Source organism: Lampetra planeri, chromosome 1, assembly GCF_965212315.1.
Source record: "Lampetra planeri chromosome 1, kcLamPlan1.2.h2, whole genome shotgun sequence".
In the NCBI taxonomy this organism is placed as follows: domain Eukaryota; kingdom Metazoa; phylum Chordata; class Hyperoartia; order Petromyzontiformes; family Petromyzontidae; genus Lampetra; species Lampetra planeri.
Genome location: NC_136107.1, coordinates 4,198,908 through 4,223,145, shown reverse-complemented (window position 1 = coordinate 4,223,145; position 24,238 = coordinate 4,198,908). Strand labels below are relative to the sequence as shown.

Genomic DNA, 24,238 nt, shown 5'->3' with positions numbered 1-24,238 from the left:
ACCTTTGGCCACTCCACCAAGCCTAATACCCCCTTCCATTTAGCCAAATCAGCTAATGTTCATGAAGATCCTATTACTAGCTAACCCACCAACTATCCAGGTATACGCCCTACTATTTAACATATGAACAAAACATATATAATTGCAGAGCAACGCTTCTGAAATTACATGCCAAGCAAAGGTCCCCCACCCCCCTCCGCTTATGCTCTTCTAAGCCACAACAGCCCAACCTTAACGGAAGACAATGTTAGGGTGTGCGCAATCATCTTTGTGGCTGGGAGTGTCTTTCTCTATTAGGCAGCTGCTTTTGCAGCCAAGTGCACCAAGATTCAGGGGCATGCGGCCACAGCAGAGGAGATAGTGAGCCGGCAATTCGGCAGGAGTGAGTAGAAGATAGATAATTCTAGATTTGAAGTTTTCGTGACTGCAAGGATCGATACTCGTTGGTTCTTTCGGTAAAGTCACGTAGGTGAAAAATAATAATAATAAAAATAAGAATTCAATACAAATAAAAATAACTAAATTAAACTCCGATGTTTCGAATGCAACACAAGCAATCGTCATCAGGTGTGGAAATCACAGCTTGAATTTTTTTACTAAAGTGGGAGAAATGCCGGGGCTAAGGAGTTTATATATAAACTGATGATGAATGCTTGTGTTGCAATCAAAAAGTCGTAATTTAATTTAGTTATTTCTATTTTTTTATTTTAATTTTATTCTTTTTTTATTATTATTATTATTATTATTTCACCTATGTGACTTAACCGAAATAACCAAAGAGTAAAGAAGATAGCTTTTCGGTGAAATCCAATCAACAAAACTGCCATTGTTTAATACGGATTGTGAACATGTTGATCACGTAACCACCAAAAGTCAAACAATGCAATTAGAATTTGTACAGCATCCAAATGTGACTGCATTAAAACGCTGCTACATTCTCGCAGTTGAAACCTGGATTCCCAAACAACATCTAAAGAAGACAAATACATCTCCTAGAATATAAATGATGGCCTTAGGAGGGTATACACGGGCAATGCGGGACAAAGAAACTTCAAACACAAACTGTACCGCTCTCCGTTCTGCTTGTAGCCATGGAAGCCAGGGTGGCGTGCGCACTACTCACACTTGAGTGTGTCTACGATGAGTTGCAGGTCGGAGGTGAGCCGCTTGACTTGGTTAAAGTTGGCAATGGTCCAGATGGGGACATACTGGTCACTGTCCATCTGGGACACCAGGTACAGGTCGTTTGCCAGGTTCTCTCTGCACATCGTACACACTCCTCCGTTACTCACCGCCGCACAGTGCACAGCACCTCGCTACACTCACCACATCATCATCATCATCATCAAAACGGCACACGCGGTCAGTTTTAATTACACTAATCGTCACAATTCACGCAAATATCAAGCAACATTCATGTGCATTCTTGATTTGAAGCTTTTCGTGACTGCAGGAATCCATGCTCTTTGGTTCTTTCGGTAAAGTCACGTAGGTAGAAAAACTATGAAAGATCACGACGTTTCGGTCGCCGCACAAGCAATCGTCTTCCACCTGTGTGGCGATCGAAACGTCGTCATCTATTAGATTTATTCTACGCACGTGACTTGACCAAAAGAACCAGAGTATTCATGTGCATGTCGACTCGTTTAGCCAATGCAACGCTGCATGAGGGTCTCTCCGCAAAGTGCTGGACGTGGCCCTTATTTGACCATAGTTCACCGTGCTAGTCTGTGCGGTTTGAAGGCAGGGAACATAGCAGTATGGGTGATATGGTCAAAGGCAAAAAAACACATTTCAGCAAATGTAAAATGTAATTGTGCCAAGGAAAACACAACTGATTAACTCAATTGAATCTGTATCCCTCCGTGCACGTCTGTAATGGATGCTACAAGTAAGAAAGCAACATGAAGCTTCCCAATGTAATACGTTTCTGTGAATGCAAGCAGCGTGCACCGAGGCAACAAAGGTTCCAGATTGACTTTCAGATTCAACCTAGATTCACTTTTAACCCTTTGCGACAAAAAATATATTATAGCCACGCACGATAATTTATTTTTTCCCTTAGACATATTTTCCAATAAACTATTTTCTCACAATATTAGACACTCTACACAAGCGGGCTAAAAGGGAGTAACGATGGCACATGCACCACAGATTAATAAGGGCAGAGCCCCACATTGAGACTTAGAACTCCTTCTCATGCACAACCAAATGGAGTTGAGTTCTCCAGCCAACTCGGTTTATAGACACGTCAAGTTGATTTTAAACAGTTATGTCTCCACGACCATCAGAGTTAATCGAGCGACAGGTGGTTTCTCGGAAGAGTATAATTTCCACTCTGCTCAAATTCGGACGTAAAATTCAGACCAGCCCATGTCGTGAAATCTTCACCGTCATTCATCTTGCCAAATCGGTAGCAAGCTCGAGTTGTACAAAAACATGGAAACAGGTCTGGGGGAGGAACTCAAGTACATTCTTGAGCTCTGTAGTCCGTTTCCCAATAATTAAAAGTGTCCCGACAATGCTGACCTGCTGGTGATTGTGACCTTTAACATTCACTCAAATCCATTACTCGTCAATCAACAAACAGGTAGCCCTGCTCACCTGGCCAGCTCAACAACCTTCTAAGCTCATGTCAAAAGACACCATACTTTTACATTGTTCAGTTCAGCGAGATAAGTACCTTGAAAAGTAGTATTCCAGTTGCTTTTTCAGGACTTCCTTCAGCTCCTCTGGACTCATAGTGTTACTTTCTTGTAGTTCGGATCCACCTAAAAATAAATATTTTACATTATGACATTTTACAGGCTTTATTAAGTGTTAAGTTAAACAATCAGACAACCATTAATCTTAACAACTACAGGAATCCCTGCTATACGCAAATAATTTGTTCCAGTCAAATGCTTCTTACTTCCCTTCTTCGACTTAAAGCAAACTCTAGCTTCCCGAATGCATGTTACAATCAGGGGTTGTGTTCCTACCTATGTCTGGTGAAAATGTGACTAAATGTCATGAAGTGTCCAAAAACGCATGTACATTTACATACATTTGAAACGCCTAATAAACAAAAAGAGTTGCATAAAACTTTTCCAGAAATTCATCTTCTTGGTTCTTTCGGTAAAGTCACGTAGAAGGGAAATAATAAAAATTAAACATAAAATAATTCTCACGACGTTTCGGCCACAACGCAAGCAGCCGTCCTCAGGTGAAGACCAGGTCTGTCGGGGAGACAGACCTGGTCTGCTTGCGTTGTGGCCGAAACGTCGTGAGAATTATTTTATTATGTTTTATTTTTATCATTTTATTATTTCCCTTCTACGTGACTTTACCGAAAGAACCAAGAAGATGAATCCCTGCAGTCACGAAAGCTTTAAATCTAAATTTTCCAGAAATTGTTTAAGGGCTTGCTGCTGCTCCAACAGTGGTGGAGTGATGCAGACGACAAAGGGGCAGGTTCAACTGCCTCTTCATCTGACGATCAAGCAAAGGTCGCAACCAGGTACCCGATACCCGTACCCTACCCGATACCCGGCTACCCGTACCCAGCCGGGTACGGGTACCCGTTTGCGACCCTGGTGCGGCCGGGTACGGGTAGACCGTGAGTCACTGGTGAGTAACTGTTTGTCACTCATTTCCCAACGTCTTGTCTCTTCTCACAATTCAAGTTCCTAGAATCAACCCACCCACGCCTGCAACATGGCTTCATCCCAGAGGTCGCAATCAGGTACCCGATACCCGTACCCTACCCGTACCCGGCCGGGTACGGGTAGGGTACGGGTACGGCCGGGTACAGGTACAGGTACCCGTTTGCGACCCAGGTGCGGCCGGGTACGGGTACAGGTAAGGAATCAAAACCCGTTTGCGACCTCTGCGATCAAGCCAGAGGCACAGCGATGGCCACCAGAGGAAAAAGGCACTCTCTTCTGGGCTCTTCTATGGACCTTCTTGGCTTGATTGCAGAATGTTTAAGAAATTCTGCCCCAAGACAGCTGGGCAGCATTTTTAATCTTCCACTGTGTGCGTTCCTCATTTCAATATTGCGCTAAAAAATGCGTGCGTATTTTCTAGAGGAACGCGTATGCGAAACATTACACTTTTAGGGAAATGTTCCGTTATTCATCAGCAACTTAGATGTGACACAACTCATTATGCGACAACTTATAGCGGGGGAATGCCTGCATTTTAGTCAAACCCGTTGATTGCTTAAAAAAGGTAAATTCTCCTGGAAAACTGGTATGACCAATCATTAATAAATAATGGTTGCATTAAAAAAGGTCAATTCTCCTGGAAAACTGGTATAACATTATTAATAAATAATGATTTGCATATAAATCAACTTCAAATGTTTCATTTCACTGTTGCCAGGCTATGAAATGGAGAGGAAGTCAATGTACGTGTGCCTGAAATTTTCAGCTCTGTGTTTCTTACAGATGGGGAGGAATATGTTAATTAACGCCAACTATTTTAGTCAACAAAAATATTCGAACTAAATAAAGCTGCCAACAGATTTGCGCCCATTTGTGCCAAGACCACCTTACCAATTTGCGTTATCTTTTGCAAGGCTTCGTACTCTCCGGGGAGAGGCTCCTGCGGTGCCGCCGCCACCGGCAAAACCACCTCTCCGTTCAAGGCTGGCGCCTCCGTGGCCAAGACATCCGCGGGCTCTGCTGCCAACGCCAACCGAACCTCCCCAACGACACCGCCAGTGTCGCCGTGCGGCTCGCGAGCCACAGCGGCCTGCGTCTCGAAAGGCAAGTCGCCAGTGGCGCCGGCGGTGGGACACGGGGTTTCGGGCGGCGCGGAGTCGGTGCCAGTGACCGGGGATGAGCTCTCGGCCAGTGGGCTCTGCGTTGAGGCCGGAGCGAGCGGCGCCGGATTGGAAGGCGGTTCTTGGGAACTGGAACGGGGATCCTGCTGCTGCTCAGCAGTCGCGACCTGAGGCTCATCGATGGGGCCGTCGGGTTCGACCGGTTGGATAACGGCCACGGACTGGGCTTCCTCTGGCTCGGCGTGAAGATGAGACTGCACGTCCGCACCAGCCGTTGGTGTCTCCGCTCCGCCATTGCCATTCATCCGTGCATAGACTGCTACGAAACACATATCGCACGCACCCGTGAAAACGTGTGCATTGCAAACATGCTCAATCATGCGGTGTGTACGAACAGTTTAACTCTCTTAGCAAAGCAGCATTTCAGGTGAGCACACAAAACCTGTGGGGGGTTTTCTCCAGACGTTTCCATGCATGCGGCAGTAATGTTCGGCCAAAGACGTGTTAGGTTAAAAACATTTTTTATTATATTTTCTAACTGTGGAAGCTTTACCTCTTCATCTTTTTAAGTAGTTTATGCATGCAGCACACAAATCATGTATACTTGTCATGGCAAAAAAAAAAATCAACAATTTGCCGACTGTAGTTCCTACAGCAAGGCCACTTAACATTCGAACTGACAAAATGCATATGGGCAAATTACACTTTTAAACAAATCTGCCTCAGAAAGTGTTCGAGGTTTTTTTTTTCTTCTACGCTTGCTCATTTTTGCACTTCGACAAAAAGCATAGATCATTTACAAGTTTGCGTTGTGTTTATCCTTGTGCTGTTTCATAGGTTTTATTAGATAATATAATTGGTCGCTTTGACTACCACCTTTGGTGCTTCTGGCTCGAATGTACCTCACTGGAGCATGTTTTGCTGGCATGTAATTTTCAGGTGCCATGGGTGCTAAAATGTGTTCCATTTTAATACAATTCTTAACAGCTCTTCATAAAGCTTACCGATCGCACATGCTGGGATGGTTTCCTTTAAAGCTCCATCCTTGGTGCAGCCACCACCGTCCAACTCCACCACTGCAACTCCATCACCTCCACCATCCATCCCTCCCACCGCCTCCTCCATGGGATTATGCCAAGCTTCAGCGTTTGGATTCAACATCACGCCATCTGATGTAACCTGAAAGCAAACCCATCCGTCAGTATTCAATTTGCATTTAAACTTCTTCCAGAACCACAAAAACCTAAAAATTCTGTAACACTAAATCGTTCCTTTCCTTATGCGCATTTAAGGAAATGTCCACTCGGCTTTATGGTAAATTCTTGCCGATGTCAGGTGCAATCACGTCTCTGGTGCATCTCAGACTTGCCGTGTCGATGGACCAGCACTGATGCAGTCAACGTGTTGCACTGTAACTAAAACCAAGACTCGTCAAATTAGCTATGCGAACACAAAATAAGCTTATAAACTGATCATGTTTGACTCGTTCCGTGGATGGAATAAAAATCAAGAACACCACGATGAACAATATTGTTCGACTGATCATGAATATCATGCGAGGCCTCTACCCAGTCAAGATCTTTGGTAAAAAGTGAGAAAGTCCTTCAGTTTAATTACATACAGCTGCACACACCAATCAGCCAATCTCCCTCCAATGCAGCTATCAACAAATACACTACTCAAGTGAGCTCCTGTTAACACTATCGGGACAACATCAGTATCTCCCAGAGGTGGGACAAAGTCATTGTTATGCAAGTCCAAGTCGAGTCGCAAGTCATCAAATTCATGACTCGAGTCTGACTCGAGTCCAAGTCACATGACTCGAGTCCACACCTCTGGTATCTCCGAATAAAATATTTTTTAAAACATGTTTAAACACGCTTTAATTAAATGTACTGTCTGAGCTGCCCCTCCCCCTGCCCCCATCGCCCCTCTCCTCCTTCCACATCCCTCGCCCCTTGGAGTGGCTCCCCGAGGCTTGCCGTGAAGTAAGGGACCATGTGGTGATTTACAGGCAACGTGAGTTGAGCGTGGACAATTAGAGCCGTAAAAAATATTGTTTAAAAATATTTATTTTTAATTTTCAATGATAGAATATAGTATTGTCATCAGTATGACATACCTATACGAAGTTGGCAGTCGACAGCACATTGGGAAGTGTGTAAAAATTGAGTAACAAGATTTATTTTTTGAGGATACAACAGACGAGGTTAGTTAAATAAAAGCGTGTAAAAATACATGAGTGCGAAAAATCTGCCTGAGATTTTCATGCAGCCGAAGCACGATGCGTAACATTAGCAGCCGTTCGCCTTTTAGCGTTCTCTGTTTGAGACTAGGCGCTAAAGAAAGCTGTCTCTGGTGTGGACCAATCAGTTTCAAAGACAATGCATAGATTACCAGAGCGTGTTTTTGTTTGCATGTTCACTAAGTATGTTTGGTTAATGTAGACATGATTCCGTGCAAAAGGTTTCTGTTTGGCGTTTTAACATCCTAACACCTGTTGTATTGCCAGAAAGGGTAAAACCAATTCGTATATTAGTAACAAATTACCTTCGTCAGGTTTAAAATAGGAATACAACTGTAAACATTGCACCAATGAAAGTTGCTCTATTAATGTACTCTGCAAACATTGATTTGGAGTATTACCATGCAATTTAACTGAGCGTTTTAAAATTAACAAAAGGGTAGAGAAACAACTGTCAACTGCACAAAAAAAACATCGCGATACGTCTTAGAAAGAAAATTGTGAAAATTCTAGATTTGAAGCTTTCGTGACTGCAAGGATTCATACTCTTAGGTTTTTTTTCGGTAAAGTCACGTAGGTAAAAAATACAATTAAAAGTCAATAAAAGTAATCATGGAAATAAAATAAAATAATAAATCACGACGTTTCGGAGGCAACACAAGTCTCCGTCATCAGGTGGGATCGTCACAGCTTGATGCATTAATTTTAGCTGTGACGGTCCCACCTGATGACGGAGACTTGTGTTGCCTTTGAAACGTCGTGATTTATTTCATTTTATTTCCATTATTACTTTTATTAACTTTTAATTGTATTTTTTACCTACGTGACTTTACCGAAAAAATTTGTGAAACATAGTTTGCCCCACACATCAGGCAGCGCCATATCGAAGTTGCCAGCTAGCTAATGTCACCACTGGTCTATTCCTAGCATTTGGCACTCCTTGCTCAAGAGGCTTGCATCAACAACATGCTCAACCTCCGCATACAGCAATCCCAACACCCTCTCCCGCCGCTGCTGTTTAAAACTAGGATTTCAGTCAAATCTTACTTTAATCCTGGTTTAAACAAGTCGTATCATCCCGCCTCCAAGTCGGCACTGAGTGAACGCATTCCTTGGCGGCAGCACATAACCCAGACACTCACTAACATTTGTTAATATTTGAACATTTGAACCTTATGGCGGGACTCCGGGGCCCCATAAGGCCCCGGCTCTCGCATAAACATTATATTTTAATGCAAACAAAAACTCTCCAAGTTTTCACCAATGGGTTTGAAGGATGGCGGCAAGTCTTGTCTTGTTAAACTATGCCTTTAAAACTGAAAACTACTTACCTGCAGAACCTCTATTTAAATACACTATCGAAATAATAATTTACACCCCTGTCAATCATCGTGTTTCTCAGTGTGGATTTGTGAACACACTTTGTAAACGGTACGTTAAATAGTACGCGTTTTCAATGCGCTGTTCATATCGTCTTATCCACATTTATAAACAGCAAAAAAAACTATCTGCACAGATGCATAGGGACAAAATAAGTATTATTAAACAGGAGGAATTAACGGTGCAACACATCTCATCCGTTAAATATCTGCAGGTAATAGGATTGTCATTGATTGATCCCGACTACAGACATTGGTAGGTCACAAATAATAATGAAGATAAGAGCAGTATCACTGTATTATGCATACCGTTATCCAACCTATAAAAGGCATATTTTGTCTGTCTGTCTGCGTGGGTACCTTGTGACGTTTTTAACTGACAAACTATGGGGTTTACGTATCGAAAAAGTACACGGATACCACGCCGTATGCCCCGGGACGAGAAAGCGCTATTTGTATTTCACATCTATCAAGTTTAAAGTAGTTAAATTAACAATTTATTCCCTTTAATCAACACAGGGTGGTGCCAGAGCACGCATCTGCGCATGCGTGAGAAAGCCGGCTCCATGGTGGTGGTTGCCCGAGCAACACACACACGCGATGTGGGAGGAATTCTCATTCGCGTTAAAATGCTAAAAAAATGTGTGCACTTACTACTATAGGGTCGGTAGATGCTACTATTATAGTCCTTAGATGATATTATTGTAGAGCGGGCGGGGGGGGGGGGTAGCATCCCAGCCTGCAAAGGTGCCACCTCGGCCGGCTGGGAAATCTAGGCGAGGCCGGGGGCTCTGCACGAGACTAGGCCTCACCACTACACTGTGAAGTTAGTACTATTATAGAGTCGATATATACAACTATAGAGTAGGTAGATACTACTGTAGAGTTTGTAGTTACTGCTACTGTAGAGCGGGCGGTGGGTCGGGTGTAGCAGCACAGCCCCAGCCTGCCAAGGTGCCACCTCGGCCAGCTGGGCAATCTAGGCGAGGCCGGGGGCTCTGCATGGGACTAGGCCTCTATAGAGTCGATATATACTCCTGTAGAGACAGCAGATACCGCTCCAGTCAGCATGTACAACTATAGTGATAGCAGATACCACCGCAGTCAGCATGCATCGCTGTAGTGATAGCAGATACCGCCAGTCAGTGTGCACCGCTGTAGTGATAGCAGATACCGCCACAGTCAGCATGCACCGCTGTAGTGATAGCAGGTACCACCACCAGTCGGCATGCACCGCTGTAGTGATAGCAGATACCGCCACAGTCAGTGTGCACCGCTGCAGTGATCACAGGTATCGCCAGAGTCAGTGTGCATCGCTGTAGTGATAGCAGATACCGCCACAGTCAGTGTGCACCGCTGTAGTGATCACAGGTATCGCCACTGTCAGTGTGCATCGCTGTAGTGATAGCAGGTACCACCACAGTCAGCATGCACCGCTGGAGTGATAGCAGGTACCGCCACAGTCAGCATGCACCGCTGGAGTGATAGCAGGTACCACCACAGTCAGTGTGCACTGCTGTAGTGATAGCAGATACCGCCACAGTCAGTGTGCATCGCTGTAGTGATAGCAGTTCCCAAGCGTCCAATGAGAGGAAAGTGCGTCTGCTGAAAAAAGGCAGAGGAAAGTGTTTGAGTGAAAAGGTAACATTTTTGACGAGACACCAGTGAGAGTGTCTGCGGTAGGCCGACATTTTGCTATAAACGACTCGACTGTGAGGTCCATTAAAAATGACGCGATTGCAATCGGGGAAAGTGTTGCGGCTAGTGCTCCCCAGAGTGCTTAAACGATAAAAACTGTGGCGTTGTTATCCAACACCTGTATCTCCCTAGGAGTCATCCACCTGAATTATGCACCATCACCTCCATCGGCGCCATCTCAAAGGTAATTAAAAAAAATCCTTTTTAAATCATTATTTATTGTAGTCATTGTTATGAAACATTTACCATTCCCCCCCCCCCCCCATGTTCACTCGTACCATTGCGACAAGGTTTCTGACATTCGCGAATTCGGCATTCGCAGGCGTTTTCAAGAACGTCACCCTCGCGGATAGAAAAGGTTCGCCGTACCTAGAATTAACTCTAGACCGTACTTAGAATTAACTCTAGACCGTACTTAGAATTAACTCTAGACCGTACTTAGAATTAACTCTAGACCGTACTTAGAATTAACTCTAGACCGTACTTAGAATTAACTCTAGACCGTACTTAGAATGAACTCTAGACCGTACTTAGAATTAACTCTAGACCGTACTTAGAATGAACTCTAGACCGTACTTAGAATTAACTCTAGACCGTACTTAGAATTAACTCTAGACCGTACTTAGAATGAACTCTAGACCGTACTTAGAATTAACTCTAGACCGTACTTAGAATGAACTCTAGACCGTACTTAGAATGAACTCTAGACCGTACTTAGAATGAACTCTAGACCGTACTTAGAATGAACTCTAGACCGTACTTAGAATTAACTCTAGACCGTACTTAGAATGAACTCTAGACCGTACTTAGAATGAACTCTAGACCGTACTTAGAATGAACTCTAGACCGTACTTAGAATGAACTCTAGACCGTACTTAGAATGAACTCTAGACCGTACTTAGAATGAACTCTAGACCGTACTTAGAATTAACTCTAGACCGTACTTAGAATTAACTCTAGACCGTACTTAGAATTAACTCTAGACCGTACTTAGAATGAACTCTAGACCGTACTTAGAATTAACTCTAGACCGTACTTAGAATTAACTCTAGACCGTACTTAGAATGAACTCTAGACCGTACTTAGAATGAACTCTAGACCGTACTTAGAATGAACTCTAGACCGTACTTAGAATGAACTCTAGACCGTACTTAGAATTAACTCTAGACCGTACTTAGAATTAACTCTAGACCGTACTTAGAATTAACTCTAGACCGTACTTAGAATGAACTCTAGACCGTACTTAGAATTAACTCTAGACCGTACTTAGAATTAACTCTAGACCGTACTTAGAATTAACTCTAGACCGTACTTAGAATTAACTCTAGACCGTACTTAGAATTAACTCTAGACCGTACTTAGAATTAACTCTAGACCGTACTTAGAATTAACTCTAGACCGTACTTAGAATTAACTCTAGACCGTACTTAGAATGAACTCTAGACCGTACTTAGAATGAACTCTAGACCGTACTTAGAATTAACTCTAGACCGTACTTAGAATTAACTCTAGACCGTACTTAGAATTAACTCTAGACCGTACTTAGAATTAACTCTAGACCGTACTTAGAATTAACTCTAGACCGTACTTAGAATTAACTCTAGAACGTACTTAGAATTAACTCTAGACCGTACATAGAATTAACTCTAGAACGTACTTAGAATTAACTCTAGACCGTACTTAGAATTAACTCTAGACCGTACTTAGAATGAACTCTAGACCGTACTTAGAATTAACTCTAGACCGTACTTAGAATGAACTCTAGACCGTACTTAGAATTAACTCTAGACCGTACTTAGAATTAACTCTAGACCGTACTTAGAATTAACTCTAGACCGTACTTAGAATTAACTCTAGACCGTACTTAGAATTAACTCTAGACCGTACTTAGAATTAACTCTAGACCGTACTTAGAATTAACTCTAGACCGTACTTAGAATTAACTCTAGACCGTACTTAGAATTAACTCGAAACAAATTGGTTTGGTGTTCATTTGCCTTTTATCCTGGATTCAAAATATGAACATAACCCTTTGGTAAACGTAACGTGAAGATATACTTCATGATTGACAATCTCAATAAGCGACTTCAAATCTGACAATGGCTTATCCCAGGAGATAAGCTATCTTCACAAAAATGCTCTCTGCCCCTCAAACACATTAAATTGAGATTGGAAAAACAACATCCATAGATGCACAGCCTCACCAACAGACACGTACAAATTGAACTCTAGAAACTATCCATTAAATTATTCACTAACATTATCTGAATGAAATCGTGCATGTAAGAATTGATAGGGTTTTTTTACAGGGGTTTCATGCAAATTATTCCTAAAGATTGCAATCAATGAAACTAAAACAAAATAGAAACACAGTATTAAAGACAAACAAGACAAAGATCCCCCATATAGCCTTAATAGGCCGTTGGGGCAAGTGCTGTTCGCGAGCACCCATTAAGGCCGGCACGGCACACAAGAGGGTGTGGAGGGGTGGCCAGGACCATGCCCGGCCGCCTTTGTCTCCCAAGTGGTGATGTTTACACATCGCACCAGGTACTCATATGAGGCTGAGTCGACCTAGCGGAGGCCCAGGACCGGTTCAAATAATAGTCATTGGTATTGGCCGTGAGCAGGAATCGAACCCAGGTCGCCAGGTTCGTAGAGCAGCGCGCTAACCGCTACACTCCCGCTCCCCCTGAAAGGCAGTAAGATACAAAAAGGAAAATGCAGTCCAAATTAATCTGCAGATTAATGTAATAATGGCCCCAAATAATTTAAATGAATTTTATCGTCATGACTAGTTCATAAACATCAGGAACTCCCATAACTGAAAGAACATTAAACATTACTGTTTGACATAAGCGGTGCAAAAATTGTCTGCATACACCTCCGATAATTATTAGCACAGTTGGCTATGCAAGGTGCGAAAAACGTTCAAAATACAAAATACAAGATTGCAAGTAACTTGGTCTGCGAGTGTTTTGCAAGACGAGCAATTTTTTTAAATAAATATTAATTTGATAAACGAGCGAGGTCTTGCAATACGAGCAGTATGTGTATACTCTGTCTGCCGAGCGTCACGTGATCACAACTGATATAAGAGTACTTTGATATACGAGTGCTTTGGATTACAAACACGTTTCCGGAACGAATTATGCTCGCAATCCAAGGTTTTACTGTATATAGTTGCCATATGTCTATTGAAGCAGACCGAGTCTGACACTGATATTGCTTATACCTGAGAAATGTCTTGTGGGCATCTCACCAAAATAATTGCACGAGCAAGCGTCGACGCCACCAGCAGGAGAATATGAATTGATGTCAATTCAGTTCGTAAATGTAAACCATTCATAATATTTACAAGTAGTCATTAAATATATTCCCTGCAATGAAGCTACCAACCTGTGGCAACCTTTGATGGGAAAGATAATAGCCAAGCCCGTCATGCCTTTCAAGTAAAATTTAAAGTACAGTACCGAACAATTTGATCATTCTCAGCCTTATACTCCAAACGTACAATGTTGAACAAAAAAACACAAGTGGCCTATTTTAACATCATTCCCCAAAGTATGTGCCATCAGAGCTGAAAGGGAGGACTTTAAACAGCAGCAAATCAAAACGAATAAACGTTGTCAAAAATAATTACTGTCATGCACAGGCTCGCAAAATAAGCATTACCACTAAAATATTCCACATGCTAAAATTAAGATAAATTAAAAACATTACTAAAACGATGTGTATTATTGGACTAGAACTCAAACCATTCATGTTTATTTCGTCTGATTAGAATATAATTGACCTGAACACAAACAACAACAAAAACAGTCTGAGCAATGTAAATATCATATAGTTCGAAGTGGACAAATGCAGTGCATCTGCACAATTGGTAGAATATCCAATGCCAACTGTTCTCAGTGTCCAATTGACCCCCATGGGAAGCCAAAAATCTAATCTGTGCCCAGTATTAATCTTTAAGCACTCATCTAAGATGTGCAAGAGGTCAAACGCACTGATTGCAATGGACAGTGAGAGAGTGTACTTAGCACTGCGACAAAAATTTGATGTTAGTAACAAAAACCATTCACATTGATCAAGGCGACGATGGTGCCCACCTGCGGCTAAAACAAGCATGGGCAGGTAGGGCAGAGCAGTGGTAACACTTGTCTCACAAACATCAAGGGCCTGGGTTTGATTCTTAAATCGGGCACTTTTCTGTATGACCATTTAAATTAATCACGTAAAAAAATCTTCAGCTAACACTGCCGTTAAAATTACTCACCATCTGTTATTGGTCAATGGAATTTGGAAAATGTACATTTTGAATTGTATGGCACTCAATTCACGAGTGGTTATTAATAACGTGTGTAATTTAACAGGCAAAACACAAGTGGCGGAATTGCATAAGTGAAAACACACAATTGAACCTCGATTCATTTGACACTCACATTCGACTCTCCTCAATACGCAGGCAGGTTAACCAACACTTTAGGTGATTGTTGAGCACTATTTGTATTTTTCCATTAAGCCGTATACCAATTAATATATATCACTATGTAACACGATTTTTGTTCCTGGGTAGTATTATTTTCCAATTGCTTATGCCTCAAAAGTATAGAAAACGGCTATCATTCCCCACAAACTTTTCTTTTGTGATCAGGACTTTATGTGAAGGAATGACACAAATGCACACGCTTTCTCATTGAAAATATGTACCAGTAAATTTCAAAATATCACTGTCCTGGTCGAAAAAGCAAAGTTTGTGGGGAATAATAGCCATTTTATGTACTTTTGAAGCGTAAGCAATTAGAAATTAACACTTACTACCCAGGAACAAAAAATAAAATAAAAACTGTTACACAGTAAATTGTCAGAGGTTATGCAATCCTTCATAAAGTATAACCAAAGAGCTTTCACTGTAAACAATACTGTGCCGACTTAATATCAAGCCAAAGAACGTCGACTTTGGAAACCACAACGCACGTCTAAAAATATCCAATAGTTAACACGTTTTAATTAAAATTCAACAGCATTGCACACCCTTCATGGTGCCGAGTGGAATAAATAAATCAGCTTGGAACGTAAAAATCGCACACAACACTCAAGAGTTCACAAGCCACAGCTGAAAGCAGCAAAGCCAACCAGCCAGGCAAATACGCAGTCGGGTAATGTGCGCAGTGACCTTGCAGAGTTGCACGGCTCTCCGTAGCTGGTACAAGTTAGAGCTGGCATCGCCGCCTCGACCCGGGTACACTGCTACGCAACAGTGTAATGTAAGCACTGCAGCGTGCCCGCCCACAGCGAGTGGCGGTGTGCCGACTGCTACACACACACACGCACCGGCAACGTGGATCCTTGGGCAGTTTCAGCCACGACTTCGCTGTCCCGGTCCGATGTCATTTTGGCCCTTTTAGTCTTCGAACACTGAAAGCAAAAAAAAAAATGAAAGAAAGCAACCAAGTTATTGACAAATCGACGACGCGCAACACACAGCCTGGCCGAGAAATCAATCAAACCTTCAGTCACCAACTCTCGACCGGATTGAAGAAACGCACCTTAACTTTAAAAGGCCCGTACGGGACCACGTCTCCTGTATACGAAAGCTCTACTTCCCAGTACGCGTCCGAGCATCAACACAATGAATGGGGCCTCCCCTGCTGTGCGTGCGCACTGTCTCGCTTCAAGGGTGAAAGAAAACGCCACACACACCGAATTCGGGGCCCCCAGGCATTGTGAACGGGGCTGGTGTCCACTTTCAAACCACGCGTGCGACTTGAACAGCTGTGGTGGGTTGGCGGGCACAACCCTTTGCATTGTGAGCGGTCAAATGGCCACCTCGGCAATGCAATGAGGCCTAGTCGCGTGTGTGGCGGCTTGCGCCACGACGCAATGTCATTAACAATCTCAATTGAAGCCTGCAAAGACCGCGAAAGACAGCGTGTGTGTAAAGCATAACGCCCCCCCCCCACTCCCCGCCACTCATTCCTTCCTGCAAATGTGACGATTCGCAAGAGGTCAATGCGCTATACAACACTCGCTTCATTGAGTACCACCCCCGGCAGGGCTAAAAAAATAATGCATCATTGCGAGTTGTCGCCACCACTGTAACGCAAACATGCGGTAGGCCCTTCACCGTAAAACTGTCGCCGCCACAGCAGCGAATTGCATAAAGGCCCGTACGCGTACGTCTACGCGCAAATCTCTGGAGAGACTTTACCACGGCAGCGCTATTATTATTATTTGTACCCCCGTATTAAAAGCAAAGATTAACAAAAGCCCCACACACGATGTCGGTTGAGTCGGCAATTGCAGGCGCACTGTTTCCCCACCAGCCCGATCCGAGGGTAAGCCGAGGAGGAGGAGGGCGTAGCAGGGGCTGAACACGCCCGCAGTGAATGTCGCAGCTACAAGCAGCAGCAGCAGCAGTGCGCACACACCACGAGGGTCGGGTGTGCACCGTCAATCACCACTGTGCACACACAGACTCACACTCACCCACTGTGCACACACAGAGACTCTCACCCACTGTGTACACACAGCCACTCACACTCACTCACTGTGCACACAGAGACTCACACTCACTCACTGTGCACACAGCGACTCACACTCACCCACTGTGTACACACAGAGACTCACACTCACCCACTGTGCACACAGCGACTCACACTCACCCACTGTGCACACACAGCCACTCACACTCACCCACTGTCCACACACAGAGACTCACACTCACCCACTGTGCACACAGAGACTCACACTCACCCACTGTGCACACAGCCACTCACACTCACCCACTGTGTACACACAGAGACTCACACTCACCCACTGTGCACACACAGCCACTCACACTCACCCACTGTGCACACACAGCCACTCACACTCACCCACTGTGCACACACAGCCACTCACACTCACCCACTGTGCACCCACAGCCACTCACACTCACCCACTGTGCACACACAGCCACTCACACTCACCCACTGTGCACACACAGCCACTCACACTCACCCACTGTGCACACACAGCCACTCACACTCACCCACTGTGCACAGACAGCCACTCACACTCACCCACTGTGCACACACAGAGACTCACACTCACCCACTGTGCACACACAGAGATTCACACTCACCCACTGTGTACACAGAGATTCACACTCACCCACTGTGCACAGAGACTCACACTCACCCACTGTGTACACACAGAGACTCACACTCACCCACTGTGCACACACAGCCACTCACACTCACCCACTGTGCACACACAGCCACTCACACTCACCCACTGTGCACACACAGCCACTCACACTCACCACTGTGCACACACAGCCACTCACACTCACCCACTGTGCACACACAGCCACTCACACTCACCCACTGTGCACACACAGCCACTCACACTCACCCACTGTGCACACACAGCCACTCACACTCACCCACTGTGCACACACAGCCACTCACACTCACCCACTGTGTACACACAGACTCACACTCACCCACTGTGCACACACAGAGATTCACACTCACCCACTGTGCACAGAGACTCACACTCACCCACTGTGCACAGAGACTCACACTCACCCACTGTGCACACAGAGACTCACACACCCACTGTGCACACACAGCCACTCACACTCACTCACTGTGTACACACAGCCACTCACACTCACCCACTGTGCACACACAGCCACTCACACTCACTCACTGTGTACACACAGCAACTCACACTCACCCACTGTGCACAGAGACTCACACTCACCCACTGTGCACACACAGCCACTCACACTCACCCACTGTGCACACACAGCCACTCACACTCACCCACTGTGTACACAGAGACTCACACTCACCCACTGTGCACACACAGCCACTCACACTCACCCACTGTGCACACACAGCCACTCACACTCACTCACTATGCACACACAGCCACTCACACTCACCCACTGTGCACACACAGCCACTCACACTCACCCACTGTGCATACACAGCCACTCACACTCACCCACTATGCACACACAGCCACTCACACTCACCCACTGTGCACACACAGCCACTCACACTCACCCACTGTGTACACAGAGACTCACACTCACCCACTGTGCACACACAGCCACTCACACTCACCCACTGTGCACACACAGCCACTCACACTCACCCACTGTGCACACACAGAGACTCACACTCACCCACTGTGCACACACAGAGATTCACACTCACCCACTGTGCACAGAGACTCACACTCACCCACTGTGCAGAGACTGACACTCACCCACTGTGCACACACAGCCACTCACACTCACCCACTGTGCACACACAGACTCACACTCACCCACTGTGCACACACAGAGATTCACACTCACCCACTGTGCACAGAGACTCACACTCACCCACTGTGCAGAGACTCACACTCACCCACTGTGTACACACAGAGACTCACACTCACCCACTGTGCACACAGAGACTCACACTCACCCACTGTACACACACAGCCACTCACACTCACTCACTGTGTACACACAGCCACTCACACTCACCCACTGTGCACACACAGCCACTCACACTCACTCACTGTGTACACACAGCAACTCACACTCACCCACTGTGCACAGAGACTCACACTCACCCACTGTGCACACACAGCCACTCACACTCACCCACTGTGCACACACAGCCACTCACACTCACCCACTGTGTACACACAGAGACTCACACTCACCCACTGTGTACACACAGAGACTCACAGTCACCCACTGTGCACAGAGAGATTCACACTCACCCACTGTGCACAGAGACTCACACTCACCCACTGTGCAGAGACTCACACTCACCCACTGTGTACACACAGAGACTCACACTCACCCACTGTGCACACAGAGACTCACACACCCACTGTGCACACACAGCCACACAGCCACTCACACTCACCCACTGTGTACACAGAGACTCACACTCACCCACTGTGTACACACACTCACACTCAACCACTGTGCACACACAGAGACTCACACTCACCCACTGTGCACACAGCCACTCACACTCACCCACTGTGCACACAGCAACTCACACTCACCCACTGTGCACACACAGCAACTCGCACTCACCCACTGTGCACACACAGCCACTCACACTCACCCACTGTGCACACACAGCCACTCACACTCACCCACTGTGCACACACAGCCACTCACACTCACCCACTGTGCACACAGCCACTCACACTCACCCACTGTGCACACACAGCCACTCACACTCACCCACTGTGCACACACAGCCACTCACACTCACCCACTGTGCACACAGCCACTCACACTCACCCACTGTGCACACAGCCACTCACACTCACCCACTGTGCACACAGCCACTCACACTCACCCACTGTGCACACACAGCCACTCACACTCACTCACTGTGTACACACAGCAACTCACACTCACCCACTGTGCACAGAGACTCACACTCACCCACTGTGCACACACAGCCACTCACACTCACCCACTGTGCACACACAGCCACTCACACTCACCCACTGTGTACACACAGAGACTCACACTCACCCACTGTGTACACACAGAGACTCACAGTCACCCACTGTGCACAGAGAGATTCACACTCACCCACTGTGCACAGAGACTCACACTCACCCACTGTGCAGAGACTCACACTCACCCACTGTGTACACACAGAGACTCACACTCACCCACTGTGCACACAGAGACTCACACACCCACTGTGCACACACAGCCACACAGCCACTCACACTCACCCACTGTGTACACAGAGACTCACACTCACCCACTGTGTACACAGAGACTCACACTCACCCACTGTGCACACAGAGACTCACACTCCCACTGTGCACACACAGCCACTCACACTCACTCACTGTGTACACACAGCCACTCACACTCACTCACTGTGTACACACAGCCACTCACACTCACTCACTGTGTACACACAGCCACTCACACTCAACCACTGTGCACACACAGAGACTCACACTCACCCACTGTGCACACAGCCACTCACACTCACCCACTGTGCACACAGCAACTCACACTCACCCACTGTGCACACACAGCAACTCACACTCACCCACTGTGCACACACAGCCACTCACACTCACCCACTGTGCACACACAGCCACTCACACTCACCCACTGTGCACACACAGCCACTCACACTCACCCACTGTGCACACAGCCACTCACACTCACCCACTGTGCACACACAGCCACTCACACTCACCCACTGTGCACACACAGCCACTCACACTCACCCACTGTGCACACAGCCACTCACACTCACCCACTGTGCACACAGCCACTCACACTCACCCACTGTGCACACAGCCACTCACACTCACCCACTGTGCACACACAGCCACTCACACTCACCCACTGTGCACACACAGCCACTCACACTCACCCACTGTGCACACACAGAGACTCACACTCACCCACTGTGCACACACAGAGACTCACACTCACCCACTGTGCACACAGAGACTCACACACCCACTGTGCACACACAGCCACACAGCCACTCACACTCACCCACTGTGTACACAGAGACTCACACTCACCCACTGTGTACACAGAGACTCACACTCACCCACTGTGCACACAGAGACTCACACTCCCACTGTGCACACACAGCCACTCACACTCACTCACTGTGTACACACAGCCACTCACACTCACTCACTGTGTACACACAGCCACTCACACTCACTCACTGTGTACACACAGCCACTCACACTCAACCACTGTGCACACACAGAGACTCACACTCACCCACTGTGCACACAGCCACTCACACTCACCCACTGTGCACACAGCAACTCACACTCACCCACTGTGCACACACAGCAACTCACACTCACCCACTGTGCACACACAGCCACTCACACTCACCCACTGTGCACACACAGCCACTCACACTCACCCACTGTGCACACACAGCCACTCACACTCACCCACTGTGCACACAGCCACTCACACTCACCCACTGTGCACACACAGCCACTCACACTCACCCACTGTGCACACACAGCCACTCACACTCACCCACTGTGCACACAGCCACTCACACTCACCCACTGTGCACACAGCCACTCACACTCACCCACTGTGCACACAGCCACTCACACTCACCCACTGTGCACACACAGCCACTCACACTCACCCACTGTGCACACACAGCCACTCACACTCACCCACTGTGCACACACAGAGACTCACACTCACCCACTGTGCACACACAGAGACTCACACTCACCCACTGTACACACACAGCGACTGACACACGCCCAACAAACGTTGTGTCTAGTTCGCAGTGTACAGTATATATGCTTAGACATGCACATAAGTGTAGAAACGTGTACATGCAGAAGTGTACTTTTTTGTTTACCAATGTACATTCAATTCAAGAATGCGTACACGAAGCACCGATGGTGAAACGCACAGATAAAAACGTGCGTACCGAAAAACGTACAGATGCAGCACGGTGTACACAAACAATGCACATGCATGTCAAGGTGTGTTATACGTGTGTTGTACACGCTTAGAAACGTGTCCTCAATTTACAAACGTGTACACGAATAAACGTGCTTATATGCAACATGTACAAGCTTAGAAACACACTCTGCTTACAGTCGCGTACCTTATGAACGTATAAACGTTCACGAACGTGTCTATTATTGTACACGTGTTTTATTCAAGTGTTGGGACGGTGTTATCGAGAGATGGTGCGGTCACATGACTTATCGAACTGCACTACGAACCCGGCCACATAAATTCGATTCCTATCATGAGCCTCGACTTGCCCAACCCGCAATTACCAGCGTGGTGAAGCATGGTCAAACAACCCCCGTGAGTGACACGTGGGCAGACCACGTCGCAGTGGAGTGGCAATGCGATGTCGTTTTGACGAGTTTGGAAACGTGCACACAACCTTGTAAACATGTCCACACACTTGTACAGGTTTACCTGTAGTTAAAGCTTGCGTACGCCATTATAGACATAACCTTGAAAATGTATTAACGCGTGCATATACCGTACAATTTAAGTATATATAACCTTGCACAGGTTCAAGTGTATAATCAAATCAACATGTATAAACGTGTGTATAGCCTTGCAGTATGCATAACCTTGTACACATTTGTCAACACGCACATATAACCTTGGCACACAGATGAAATTGTGCGTATAATCGTATGCTCCTATCCACGTATTTGATGTGCAAATAACCTTGAACACCCTAACACAGTCGTGCATATAATCGCGCGTGCTTCCAGCGTGGACGTCACCCTGCACTTACAATCGTGTCAATAACCATGGGACAAGTTCATACGTGTAATTAACTTTTGTTTTGCCGGGCATTAAAGTTCGTATGACCCTGCACACGCGAACGATCACGTACGTATACACAGTAACGTAATAACCTTGCACATGGGGTATATCGGCGGTGCACGTTGCAACGTACGGGACGAAGATTCAAATACCCCCCCCCCCCGTATAACCTTAACAGACTGTAGGGGCAAGTGCTGTTAGCGAGCACCTATGAAGGCCGACACGGCACACCCCCAGTAGCGATGTTTACACACCACCGCGCCGGGTACTCATTTGAGGCCGAGTCGACCTAGGGGCAGGCCGAGGACCGGTTCAGATAATAGTCACCGATATTAGCCGTGAGCGGACGGACAATCGACCTTGGGGAGTTCGTAGCGTAGCGCGCTAACCACTGCACCACCGCTCCCCCCACAGACACACGTGCGAGATTTGTGACGGCACCGCGATGGAGGCCTGCGCTAGTCGAGCTGCGAATTGATGACAAAAAAAAACATAACCACGGTGACAGGTGGTGGTGGTAATACTATTCAGCCTGAAACCCTCCACAATCGGCGGTGTTAATCAATGCCTCCGTGTTACGGTAGCGATTTACTAATTCGTGTACGACGACGACCCTAACGGAGGCTTCCAGAACGCGCGGCGCGAATCGCCTCGCGACAAAACCGCAAAGAAGGCGCCGCCGCGCGCGGTCGTCAAAGGGGGTAGGAGGAGGAGGGGGTGGTGGAAACGTTGAAGCTGCGACATTAAAGCGAGAGCAACACCGGCAAGGTGACAGTTGTGCCGGTACACACACAACACCAATATACACAAAGCAAAGAGAACGTTTCAAACGTTGAGGCGACGTCGAACTCGTTCGCGGTCCCTTTAACATGGCGCCGCTCGGTCTGACCTCCCCCCCCCTCTCCCTCAGCGCCAGCGCGCCGCTCTTGCTCGCTCGCTCGCCGTGCACAAACGCACGACAACAACAAGAAGAACAACAACGCGGCTATACAACGGGGGCGCGTTAACTAGCCCGCTCGCCGCCTCGCCTCGCCTCACCCCGAGTAGCGAGAAGGTGAAGAAGAGGAGCGCCGCCGCACTCCACTCGCTCCCTCCGCGCTCTCAACGGACGGGCACGAGGCGGGCTCGAGCAGAGGGGCGGGGCTGTGAGGAGGAGAGGGGGAGGGGCGATGGAAATGGGCGGGGTTAAGTAATAAAGTGGGAGGGGGGTACGAGTGGGGAGGGGGGTACGAGTGGGGAGGGGGGTACGAGTGGGGAGGGGGGTACGAGTGGGGAGGGGGGTACGAGTGGGGAGGGGGGTGTAAATGGCAGGGGTGGGCGTGTTTACGAGATAAATGGGCGGGACTATGGGTGATGTCAGCGGGTCAGGGCTATAAATGGGCGGAGTTAAATGATGAGTGGGCGGGGCTATGAGTCGAAAGTGGGCGTGTTTACGAGATAAATGGGCGTGGCTATGAGGCGAAAGTGGGTGTGTTTACGAGGTAAATGGGCGGGGCTATGGGAGATGTCAGCGGGTCAGGGCTGTAAATGGGCGGAGTTAAATGGTAAGTGGGCGGGGTTATGAGGGGAGGGGGAGGGGCTGGAGGGAAGATAGCGGCGGTGTCTCGATGAAGAAGGGAAAAGAGGCCGGGGGGGGGGGTGAGGAGCGCGGTGGCGAGTGGGGACATCAAGGGGCGGAGAGGCGCGGGACTCGGCCGTGAGGGGCGGGCTGAGGGAAGTTAAAGGAGGGGAGGGAGGGGGTGTCACGAGGTGGAGGGGCGTGGTCAGGAGTTGAGGGGCGGGGTCAGGAGTTGAGGGGCGGG

The 24,238-nt window shown here is 46.9% G+C and overlaps 1 protein-coding gene across 4 annotated transcripts in view; it reads right to left on the bottom strand.

Annotated features, from left to right (window-relative positions):
* Window positions 1–23,589, bottom strand: part of LOC144730908 (la-related protein 4-like) — a 44,353-nt gene extending 20,764 nt beyond the window's left edge. For 2 of the 4 annotated variants that reach the window (XM_078611802.1, XM_078611974.1), the window contains exons 1-6: window positions 23,475–23,589; window positions 15,425–15,508; window positions 5,773–5,947; window positions 4,539–5,087; window positions 2,684–2,771; window positions 1,124–1,260 (exon numbers count right to left, since the gene is read on the bottom strand). In XM_078611802.1, coding sequence (XP_078467928.1) covers window positions 1,124–1,260; window positions 2,684–2,771; window positions 4,539–5,087; window positions 5,773–5,947; window positions 15,425–15,484 — 1,009 coding nt within the window. In that variant the 5' untranslated portion in view covers window positions 15,485–15,508; window positions 23,475–23,589. Of the gene's footprint in view, window positions 1–1,123; window positions 1,261–2,683; window positions 2,772–4,538; window positions 5,088–5,772; window positions 5,948–15,424; window positions 15,509–23,474 lie in introns of those variants that run through there. The other 2 variants (XM_078611885.1, XM_078612058.1) reach the window with 2 other exon arrangements.
* Between the last annotated feature and the right edge of the window lie 649 nt (window positions 23,590–24,238).